A 12,278-nucleotide genomic window follows, 5' to 3' on the forward strand; every position below is an offset into this window, starting at 1 on the left:
GCTATTTAACCAGGTTCCTTTTCATCTCGATCAGCTACCTGAGTGCTATACTGCTCAGCCAGCCCAAGCTCAGGAGGCAGCAGGAGAGCAGAGTCAGCAGCAGCAATTCACAGCAGGATGAGCTGAAAGATGTTGTCTTACAGCAACAGCCTCACAGCACAGCAGCCTTAACCTGCCTCAGCATATTCTCACAGTCACGCTGACACGGCTTGCAAAAGGCGCAGCCCGTTTCAGAGATCTTCCAACACCAGCGCTACATCAGTTACACACAAGCCAGTGATCTGCCCAGACTGATTTCATTCATGCCTTCGTCTGGGAGCTGCTTATGTGAGACAGGAAACGAAGCTAGAACTTCGCAGACTCCTAATGTGGGTAGGTGTGAACAAATAACTGGCAGCCAAGTTACAACAACAAAAAAAGAAAAAACCCACCTGCCCAAAAAGCCAGTTCAAAAGACAGTTGCCTACGTATTTTAAAAATAATTTTGTTGCTGTTTTCATTTTCAGGACCACATGTACACTTGAAGAATAATCAGAGGCTTTTTTATTCCCATATTCCCATAGGTGTCTAAATGGAAACCCTCAAATGCAAATTTCAGTCTTGTGACAGCATTTAATCAGTATCAGCAGAGCACTCTGACCACTGGATGGGATTTTGGCACTCTGGTCCCTTTTAAGCCTTATTTACATTCCAGAGCTGGAGGCTGTTCAGAGGAAGCCTGAAGATGCTCTGTCACGTGGAATGGTGCTTAGTCCTTCTGGGAAGTCCAAGTCTCTGTGTAGTTAACAGCTGGGCCAGTCCATTCATCACCATCATAAATATGGTCAGTGACATCACCAGCACATAGTGGCTGATGCTGCAAGGGAGAAAGAGAGAGAAAAAAAGTGAGAGAAAAATACAAATTTACAGAGTAAAGAAAAAAAACAACCTGTCATAAACAACCATCTGAATATATATTTTTTTTCATTTTAAGTAGGCCTAATTGTTCACCTGGGATGTAATTTTATATACACTGCTCTTAGAAGACAAGTATTATAGCAGCACTGTCATGTAAAAACCCAAGTCTCTGATAAAATAAAATGGTGAGGACAACAGAAACCACAACTAAGCATACACCAAGTGAGTAAGAGGTACCAGGTGTACTTTTCATTCAAATGGATAATACAGTGTATGTGAGTGAAACAATTGCAAAACTTTCATTTGCTGTCAGCCATAACACAATCTAGAGAGAACTTGCCATCAGGCAGACATTCTTGGTAGTAAGACAACTCAAATATTTATGTCAGATGTAGTGCAGCTTTCTAGAGAAAACTCTACTCTAGTGACAAATCGCTTTAAGAAGAAAAAAACAAAACATTACTTTTTCACTGAACATTGCTAAAATCTGTAGAATTCTCTGCTGTGGTAGCATATGCAAAGAGATTAAAGCGATGAACTCAAGAGTAATAAACACAATATGAAAATGCAGCTTCTGGGTTAGGATGTCCTGAAGCCACTAATGGTTAAAAGGCTAACAAGCAGTGAGCTTGTTCTCCACAAGCTCAAATCCTGTTGCCTGAGGTTCACTAGTGTTATAGATGGGCTATTTAGGGTCAGACTAAGATTCAATCCAGGACATTTAGCATTCTGTATTCAATGGGTTCAAGGTTCATTTGGAATTATATCTGGCTAAGGATATCAAGAATAACAAGAAGGGCTTCTTCAAAAACACCAATAACACAAGGAAAACTATGGAAAATGTGGGCCTCTTACTGAATGGAGCAGGAACCCTTACTACAGAGGCTGCAGAAAAGGCTGAGATACTGAACACATTCTTAGTTTCAGCCTTCACTGCCAAGGCCAGCTCTCAAGGATCCCTGACTCAGGAGATCAGGGAGAAAGTCTGGAGGATGGCAGACCTTCCCTTCATGTGGGAGAACTGCATTACAAACCATCCAGTCAAACTTCACATCCACATGTGCAAAAGCCTCCTCAGCAAGTTCACTGATGGCACAAAGCTGGGAGGAGTGGCCAATGCCACAGGAAACTGTGCAGCCCCTCAGAATGACCCCAACAGGTTGGAGAGATGAGCAGAGGAGAACTGCCTGAGATTCAACAAAAGCAAATGCAGGGTCCTGCACCTGGGGAAGAACAGCCCCAAGCACCAGGACAGGCTAGGGGCTGACCTGCTGTAGAGCAGCTCAGTAGAGAAGGACCTGGGGGTCCTGGTGGACAACAAGCTGTCCATGAGCCAGCAGTGTGTCCTTGTGGCCAAGAAGGCCAAAGGTATCCTGGGGTGCATTAGGAAGAACATTGTCGCCAGCAGGTCAAGGGAGGTAATCCCACCCTTCTGCTCAGCCCTGGAGGGGTCACATTTGGAGTGCTGTCTCCAGTTCTGGGCTCCTGAGTACAAGAGAGACATGGAGCTCCTGAACCAGGTCCAGCAGAAGGCTAAGAAGATGATCAAGAGACTAGAGCATCTTTCCTGCGAGGGAAGGCCAAGAGAGCTGAGCCTGTTCACTCTTGAGAAGAAACAAGTGAGAAGGGATCTCTTCAATGTCTATAAATATCCGAAGGGAGGGTGTCAAGAGGAGGGATGCAGGCTCTTCTTGGTGGTGCCAAGCAACAGGACAAGAGGCAATGGGCACAGGAAGTTCCATCTCAACATCAGGAAAACTTCTTTACTGTGCAGGTGACTGAGCACCAGAACAGTCTGCCCAGAGAGGCTGTGGAGTCTCCTTCCTTGAGGAAAAGCCATTTGGGCACAGTCCTGAGTAATGTGTTCTGGGGGACCCTGCTTGACCAGGGAGGTTGGACTAGGTGACCTCCAGTGGTCCCTTCCCACCTCAACCAGTGTGTGATTCTGTAAAATCTGAATTGAGTACTGTTAATGTAAATCACTAATCATTGAGAAACCAGAAATCTTCCAAAACCAGTGACATTTCCAGTTAGAGCTGCAGATGGAACACTGCTGCATCCATGTCCATTATACATCCAGTGCAGCTTTGGTTTTTCCTGGGACTACTGAAGAAACTAGCACTGTGACATAAGAGATATCCATACCTCCTAATGTACCCATACCTATTATTCCAAAGTAGATGGCTCTTTAGGACAAACAGAGTAACTTTAGACATGAAGAAATCTGAGTTTAGTCACAAAAAAAAGATTGCAAGGAACGCTTGCTGGCTTAATGACCTGGAATTTCTGCCAGAGGACTCATTCAGTTTGAGAGTTTAGCCACAGAAGAGCAGTAAAGCTCATAATGCCGACGCTATTAATCCTCACAACCCTGAGACTGTGACAACTCTGGCGCTAGCCTAGCACAATTTAGCCCTGTGAAGTGGAGAAGCACCAGCTCTAAACAAAGCTGGGCTGCTAACCAGTGTGAGAGAATAAAAGCAATCCAAAAAGTTTTTCCACAGCCTAGATGCCAGCAACCAAAGGACCAAACATGGAGAACGTGAAAACAGACTTGATGTATGCTCTAAGATTTTTCTGTTTCAGTTGAGTCTGACTAAAACATCTCACAAACACCTTGCTCAAAATACATAGTTTTAAGAAACCAATTAGAAAAATCCACCATCATAAAAGGGCTCAGACCTCAATGAGCAGCAAGCAGCATGTCTATGAGAACCAAGCTCCTGTCCTGTTTTGCGGGGAAGGTGTAAGACACAGGGAGAGCATGAAGTCAGGCACAAAGCCTACTGTCACGGGCAGTGCACTTTGGACTTCACAGTTCACAGCACATTTACAACAAGGAAGATAACCTCCCTCAAGAGCCGCCCCTGCAAGACTACCTGGGTGTGTTACAACTTTGGTTTCAGTTCTCCGTGGGAAAGGACACATTGACAGATGAAACTCAAACTTTTGCTGCAGTTATCTTCATGGTGTAATGTGCCCACGGGGACTGTGCATTCACCACAGGTAGATAAGGTTGCTGGCACTTAAGGAAAACAGCCACTCTGGTAAACAGCTGGACACTTAGTGCCTCCTGCCTTATCAGTAACACCTCAGCTTTCCTTCACACCTAGCACCAGAATTCTAGTTTTCTCCTGAAAGCACCATACACCACTTTCCTTGTAACTTTCAAAGAAAGCTTGAATGAAAAATCTGAAAATCACAAGCCAAATGAACACCCTGCCTTTATTCCCACAGACACCTCAAGACCACCACAACCCACGCATGGACCCCAGACCGACATCTGAGTTCCTGTGCACCCCCCAAATGGAACTCTTTCAGATGTGACCAGTGATTTGGTGGGGCATAGGAAGGGGCTTTCTCAAAGCAAAAAGATCTCTTCAAACTCTGCCTAGCTACCTGAAGGACTGGATCCTCCATACTTTCGCAAAGAAGAGAATATTGCACACTTCTCCCTTGCTATACTGCAAAAGTCTGCATAGTTATACTCCCTTAATAAAATATCAGATGTTCAAATGCACATATATAACATCATAGAGCACAATAAAAACAATTTGAGTCTACTTGTCACATAATTACAAACACCCAGCATCTCTTGGGCTCTCAGCAACTGGTACTGCACTGCCTGCAGGCAGCTCTGCCTGGTAAATTACTTCTTAAGCTGGTGTAATGCTGTATTTAAACAAAGAAAACAAGACTCTTACAGGTATATGCCACAACAGCAGTGTCAAATCTTGATCCCTATACAATTCAGAACCTGCACCCTTGACTGGATCTGTAGTTACAGTGAAGGAGGTAATTCTCAAAACAAGCTTTCTGCATCAGAAGTCAAACCTGAGCTAATGAGAACGAGGAGTGAGATTCTAGGCTCCAGGCAAATTAGATCCATGTGGAGGAAGAAGAGCCATTAAATAGGTACAAGAGAATAGCATAATGGGGCACAGTGGGGCAATGCTTATAAAGGATGAGATGGCAGAGGTGGCAGGTGTGGGGGATCATAGATAATCTACGGTAAGAGAGCACTGTTCAGTAGAAAGGTGAGGGTCCCATGTATGGATCAATATCAACAGGCAAAGCTGGTGGTAGGAAAAATTTTTATCAGGCAGCAGGACACCTGTTTCAGTGGTGAGGAATCGCAAGAAGAACATATGAGGTACTACCACTTCCTGGCATTGTGACAACGTATATTGGTGAGAAAAAAAGAAGACAAGATATTAAAAAAAATGAGGGGGGTAAGTGGTGGGAATCAATCTTGCTCTAAAACTTGGCTTTCTCCCAAGACAGGCTAATTCCTAAGATGACAGGCCTGATTAGAAGCTGGAAGGACAAGAAGATGGAGTAAGTCACCACAGCAATTAAAAAAACTAGGAACAAAATAAGTAAGACAAAAACAACTTGTGCAAGGACTTGGACAAGAACTCTCCAGAAGTGTCTGGAGACATTATTTCTACATTACATGCTCTTTGAACTCTCCCCAAGCACACACACTGAGACCCCAGACTTAGATCCTGAATTTTAAATTTCCTGCTTTTCCAGCCAGGATGCCACACCCTCTCTCCTCAGTTTCACCAAAACAAATCACAAGACTTTTGTTTTAACAGTTCTGCCTAGAAGCCCCAGCACCCCAACCCTGAAATAGATTCTGTTATTTCTAAAACCTAAAAACCCACAGTTTTGTGCTTTATTTATGTCCCCTGACCTTTGAAGCTGCAGAAGAACAGTTAAGATTGTATCTTTATCTTCCAGCAGCTATAAAAAGAAGGAATAGTACAGTATGTGTCTGTATAAAGCTAAATAATAGTCATATAAAGAACCTTTAAGGTTTATCTTTATTATCAGCTTATACAACTATTTACAAAGTACATATACTGTAAAGATATAGTAGGCTTTAAAGGCCATTTCTCTCTCTTTCTGAAAATCTACAGATAGAGATAGATAAACACCTTTTAAGCTGCAGAGAAATTATTTCAGTGACAAAGAAGATGAAAAGCTAGCCATTCCATTTGGCTGTTATTCAAAAATAAAAGGATCTGTCAGAACAAACTTCTCACGATCATGTATTACACATTGATACATCAGAAACACAAGGAAAATTACATTATTATTTTTAAGAAATTTAATGGGGTGTTCTTCTGGGGCATATGATGCAATTCAGGATACCTCAAGGTATATAGGCAGAGGGCAAGGTTAGCAGACCTTAGAAGTTTGTGCAAGCTGCTGCTTTGAATTCTGCCTTCACTGCAAGATTATTATCCCATTATTATACGAAAACAATGAAAAGCACTCTCTGAAAGACAAGCTTACATTGATTTTGGTATGACCATTAAGAAAAGGGGCTTTAAAACTTTCTAAGAAGCCATAAATATTTATGGCAATTGATAATTTACTGAGAGGAGGGAATCAGTGGTGCACTGATAATTTGCTGAATGTGGTAATACAGGACTGTATGTTGGATGTGCTGTTGCTCAGTATCTCGCTAACGAACTGGAAGAGTTAGAAATGTGTTTCCATTCAAAGACAATATTTATGTGACATGGTGAATTCCACTGGGAGAGTAAAGACATCATGTTGTTAAGGCAAACATGAGGTATGGTAAAATACCAGGTCATATGGTTAAGGCATAGTTGCATAGGAGGTAAAAACCAGGAGTTAGGGGTGAAATTTTTAAAAACAGAAAATGTCAGTTCAGTAAACAAACCTTACTTCCAAACAATGAGATCCACTAGGAAAGAAAACATCATGGTGAAAAAGCAGTGACGGTCTTTTTATTGCAGGGGATTTAAAGCCAGCTCATCTGCATGAAACTTGGCTATTGGAAAAACCAAAAATTGCCTAATGAGTCTCCTACTCAACTTGTATGTTCTTAATCAGAGAGAAAACATACAGAACTTTTGAACTGCAGTAATATTATGGATTAGCACAGTTTTCTTTCTAGTTATAGAGAAATATGGAACGTTTTTCCTTGCCAGGACCTTAGAGTTGTGCTTTGAGGAGGGGGAGGACAGAGACTTATCAGAAAGTTAGCCAAGATATTGGCAGCACGTTTAACCAATGAAGGTGCCAATGCGACTTTGGGAAGCACACATTTAAAACCCTCATCTCCAGCAGATCGCTCTCTTTCTTTGGAGATGGCCATGAGGTAACATCATGGGCGGCAGGGGGGCCCGGGTCAGGCCCGGCCATGCCTCCAGGAGCCGCCGCCCGTTTGGGAGCAGCCCAGGCTGAGCCCCTTTCTCCCGGCGGGAGCGAGCGGAGAGCCGCTCAGCAATGCCGCGTGCTCACAGCTTTTGTGGCAGCTCCGAGCTGGGCTGCCCTGGATGAGACCGAGGGGTGGAAGAAAGGACTTCCACCTGTTTCCCTTATCAGCACAGCTCGGCATCTCTACAGCCCGGCAGCCCAGGGGCAGAGAGCGCACGGCCACTGCAGACCTGGGCGGATTTAATGCTTTCTTAGCAACATGGAGCTTCTAAAGCACAACCCCTCCTTAAGAGAGAAAAAAGAAAACAGAGGGTGCGTAGAACAGACACCGCATGAAGTCAGTGGATTAGAAGTGAAAGAACTGAAAATACTGGAATGGGATTGAAGAAGTGGACATTTTTAACCGGACTTCTCTGGGGTAAACGATGGAAAAATGGACTGTTCTTTGTAGCATCTCAGTGTTGTTGGGGAGAATGCTAATTCTAATCAAAATTGAGGACTGATGGGATTGAGATTCAATTGAGAACTTTAAAGCCCCTGCTCCTGGGTTAAAAGGAGATCTCAGCCTTTAAGATGAAGATGATTTTAGACTAGAAGAAGTATTCATAAACAATCAGTACCCCAAATACACTGAGAAGCCTATAAGTAGTCAAAGAATAAAGCTGCTAATATATAGAACAGCACAGTCTGCAAAAAGTCTGGGCGGTTGCAGATGTGTGACATTAAGAGCCACTGGATTATCTTGTCTTGTAGCAAATGTCTTCATGAAACTCTAGAGAAACTCTTCTCCTGAAGTAAGAATGATTATGTTTAAATGGTAAAACTGACTGAAAAATCACAAGTTGTGTCTATGTTGTTTTATAAGAAAGTTAATAGTTTGTAGGGGGAGGGAAGAGTGTTTTGAAGTTTCATTCTGTTTTAGTTTGGGTTTTCTTTTTTCCCAACTTTCTTTCTTTTTTCCATTCTTTCAGTGTGTGTTAATAAAACTATTTTGTTCATTTTTAAGCTTGAGCCTGCTTTGCTTTTTCTCCTAATCTCTCTCCCACAGAAAAAAAAATAAACACTAAATTTGGCAACCAGAATTTAGCAAATGCGAAACTACTACAAGTAATTAGAAAGTCCATGGAAAGCCCATCACCACAAAACAGGATGAGTAAGGAAATATACCTCAAAGCTTTACAAATGTGGCACATACACCACTGGACTCTGAGAGACTTTAGAGGAATGAATCTCCACCAGGCAATTAAAAGCTTTTCCACCTCTGATGTCACTGATGTGGTAACCAGTAACATAACACAAATCCAGTTATTTTTGCTGACACACACATACACTCTTCCTATCAGTGTGACAAGGAAAAAAAAAAAGAAAAAAAAAATATAAGAGCAGCTATCCCTGAGATTGCTCCTGTTCTCAGGAAAGTTTTGGCAACATGGAAAACGTCAACTGAGATGGGATATTTTCAGACCTTGCTGTCAAACCAGCAACAGACAACACTGAAATGAGAATGCCACAGAGCTGTCACTGCACTTGCAATAAGAGGACAGGAAAGAGCTATGCTAGTATCTCACTCCCACTGGTTTTGGGAATCACCCAAAACCCCTTGAAGCTCATCTTCCCTTTCAGGAACAAACAAACAAAAAATCTTCTGTTGTTGCCTGCTAATTTTGCCAAGCCTGAGGATCACACATTAGAAATCCGCTCAGAGGGGAAGTTCTGGTGCCAAAATAATGCACATGCTTGATAAAAGAAGGACCACTTAGCTCCACACCTATGGTTTTACTTCCTTTCTTATGCAACCTAGTTGTTTTTCTTATGTGCAATTACACACCTACATATAAAACATATACAAAGAGACTACAATAAAATAACATTGGTGGTAGAGTCAAGCACTCAAAAACGAAGTCATGACAGAGACTCCCTGAACATTATGCATTTCCATGTGAAAAATTAATCAGAAATTACTCTTTCAAAAAGCCTTTTTCAGTAATTTCTTCAGTGATCAAAACACACACGTGCAGAGGCAGAATTACAGTGGTGCATAATGAGGTCTCCTAAACTCTTCACAATAAGGCAACCTTCCGAAATAGATCCAGCCACGCATTACTGTTGTAAAGCTCTAGCTATGAAGACCATGTATCAGAAAGGAGGTTTTTGGGTACTTGTAGCAATTTATACTTGTGCTGCTAACTCCCAATTAAAAAACTTCTTGCCCAACAGAACAGAATTTTTCTGAGGGCTTTAACATCCTTATTAATCTGCAGAGGAATTCAAACCAAAGGATGAAACCCTCCGACTTAGCATAAACTGAGCACAGCAAGGAAGTGTGATGCTAAAGGGACATTTTCACTGTTTGATTTAAGTGTATCTCTGCCCACTAGGAACCTTCAAACGATAACAATGAGCAGGAATTGGAACCTCCAAAGAAAACAGGCAGAACACATGTGCACACGTGTGTCCACACACCGCTGGGAACATCAGGGCTCATAAAAGCAATGCACAGAGTAAATGTAGACTAAACAGAATATTAATCCATTAATATTAATGGGTCACTATTCAGCTTCTGTTTAAATAAGAGTGTCAAGTGACCAGATTGGCTGGATTAGTAACAACGCATTCCCTACTAAGCTTATTACAGCATTTTATCTATTTCCACAACTCAGGGAAGGTAAATCTGAAATGTGCATTCCTAGTATTTGAGGATAATATGACTCATAATGCAAAACAAATGCTCTCATTTTAGCTGTGATTGCTATGCTTAAATACTAAACTCTTCCTAGCTAGGGGGAGGATAAGTGCATGGGCCTTGGTAGCCACCAACATATTTACACAAGGTTCACTAATTCACAGTGAACTGTACATGGAGGCTTAGCTAGATAAAAGATAATTAACAAATTCAATAAATTGTTATTTTAACAGTGATTACAACTAATTAATGCTAAACATTAATAAAAATACTTTTTGTGTAATTACTCTTCAAACAAATTCTGCTAACTATTTCTTGCCATGCTAGATTTATTACTTAATAAATGTTGCTGCTCTGGCACAGATTTTAAGACACAAGTTTTAGCTTGGGATAAGTACACATATGTGTGCACATGTGTTTAAAGTATGTGGAATGTACCTGTGTACCTGAAGCATTTGATTAAGCAGAGTAATTGGAAAAAATGACCAGAGTTATGAGTAGATAAACAACAGTATGAATCCATGAAGCTTTAAAAATGCAATGGAAGCAAAAAAGGTACTGTACCTTGTGCCAATATCCAGCCAGCTTCCATAATCTTTAACCAAAAAGAAAAAATGCTAGGAAATGAAACAACTTTGATTAGTACACCAACACTGCACAATTTGAAACCCCAATTATTTCAGGCTGCTTACTCCAAATTTCTAATTCTTTGCATAGAATAAGCACATGAACTTCCCAGGAATGATCATTTGGACCACAGTAAAGAATAGTCTAGGAACCCGAAATAGATTTAACATGGTATCAAACAAAAACATCAAGTGATGTCTAGCTTGGCTTGCAAAAAAACAGAGATATACCAGATTTTTTTCAATAAGAAATGCCAAGCCACCTTATTGTTTGAAATAACAACATGCCAAATAATGCATAGTGCCTAAAAGTTTTCATGGAATTGCATGCCCAAATGTCTTTGGACAACTCTGGCAGTTCTCCACCTGTAAAGTGGGAATAATGTTGGGAGGAGATAGTATTTATCTATTAGTGAATTCCCCTAATTCAATCTCATTGATTCAAGATGACAAACACATAATCTTTTTGTCCTGCCACTTTCTCTTTTCTTGATTTAGTTCCTACTTTCTCTTTCCTTGACAGAGTTTCTACATATCTCCCACAAACCTCTCTGGTAATTTTTTTTTTTTTTTTTTTTTTTTGTTTTTGTACACCAAGTGCATACCTGCTAATTGTTTCAAAATACTTAAACCAAAATAAGAGAATACATGAGCTATAAGACCTGGATATACAGGGGCTTGCTACACACCAGTAAATACCTGTAGTCTTCTTTGGTTTAATTATATTGATTTTATTAGTGAAATGCTATGAATGTGGTTTATTGGTGTATTATTTCCCTTCCTGTGGAAGTCACCAAAAAGCAGATTAGTCACACAGACTTATTTGAAACTTGACACAACCATACCTTCTTCCTCTTCTCACTCTACAGACAAATTAGTAATGATTTGGTTTTTACTTGCTGTTTTTTCCTATCAGGTGATATTTACAGATCACACTGTACTAGGAAATAAGTTCAGGAAGCTTACTCCAAGGGACAAAACAAAGCCAGCATGTGTAAAGCATACAGCTAAAACTGATATTCTTATTTTTTTCCGAGGAATTTGATCATAAAGCACATGAGGAACTCCAAATGTTAACTCATTACTTCATTTCTGTGCCTTATTATTATGAGAACATTGCTTCTTCAGAAGCAGTAATTACATGAAATTTGAAAAGCAGTGATTGGAAGAGTTTTATCTCTAAGTTATGCTAGGATTCCAATCCAATTCTCTGCCCTAGTTAGAAAAACTTTGAAGTCTGAAACAAATTCAGATCTCCCTTGATGGAATTAGGAGTACTCTCTGCTTCTTGATCTTATTTGAAGAGAATGTGCAACAACAACTTACCAAAGCCATAATGTCTGAAATCACAAGAACAATGAGGAAAAGGCTGCAAAGAAAAAAAAACCAGCAAAGTCAGACCATTGACCTTTCTTTATGGCCACAGCTATTAAAAGAGCTTATTAAAACCCACAGAAAGAAATTAAAGAAAGGTAAGATTTCTTGCATTTGCCTTTCAAACACTCAGGAACATTTCAATCTGCTAGAAAACAATTAAAATACATGACTAGGACATCTGGCATTTATAATTTCACATTAATAGAGCTCCAACTTTTCAATGGAGAAACCTAACACGAGTCATTTTTTGGAGAACAAAAGAATCCTACAGACAGCACCTGCCCCTTCCTTGATGCAGAGAGCTGTGTGCTGGTTAGACCAAATAAAGCTGTTTTAGGAGTTTCATGACGGACTCAAGAGTGAGAAAAGCTGTTTGGCAGATACCCTGTTGACAACCACTCTGCTGGGTCAGAGGCTGCTAAAATAAGTGCTTGCCCCCTTCCAAATTTCCAGATGTCCATAAGCTGCTCTGGGAATACCTAGCATTTTGGTGGCAT

The 12,278-nt window shown here is 40.8% G+C and overlaps 1 protein-coding gene across 3 annotated transcripts in view; it reads right to left on the minus strand.

Annotated features, from left to right (window-relative positions):
- Positions 1–521: 521 nt before the first annotated feature.
- PIGN (phosphatidylinositol glycan anchor biosynthesis class N) overlaps positions 522–12,278 on the minus strand; it is a 99,900-nt gene continuing 88,143 nt past the window's right edge. For 2 of the 3 annotated variants that reach the window (XM_040073434.2, XM_040073417.2), the window contains exons 27-29: positions 11,731–11,773; positions 10,343–10,395; positions 539–856 (exon numbers count right to left, since the gene is read on the minus strand). In XM_040073434.2, the coding sequence (XP_039929368.1) occupies positions 733–856; positions 10,343–10,395; positions 11,731–11,773 (220 nt within the window). In that variant the 3' untranslated portion in view covers positions 539–732. Of the gene's footprint in view, positions 857–10,342; positions 10,396–11,730; positions 11,774–12,278 lie in introns of all 3 variants that reach the window. The other variant, XM_040073427.2, reaches the window with a different exon arrangement.

This window comes from Hirundo rustica, chromosome 1 (assembly GCF_015227805.2).
Source record: "Hirundo rustica isolate bHirRus1 chromosome 1, bHirRus1.pri.v3, whole genome shotgun sequence".
In the NCBI taxonomy this organism is placed as follows: Eukaryota; Metazoa; Chordata; class Aves; order Passeriformes; family Hirundinidae; genus Hirundo; species Hirundo rustica.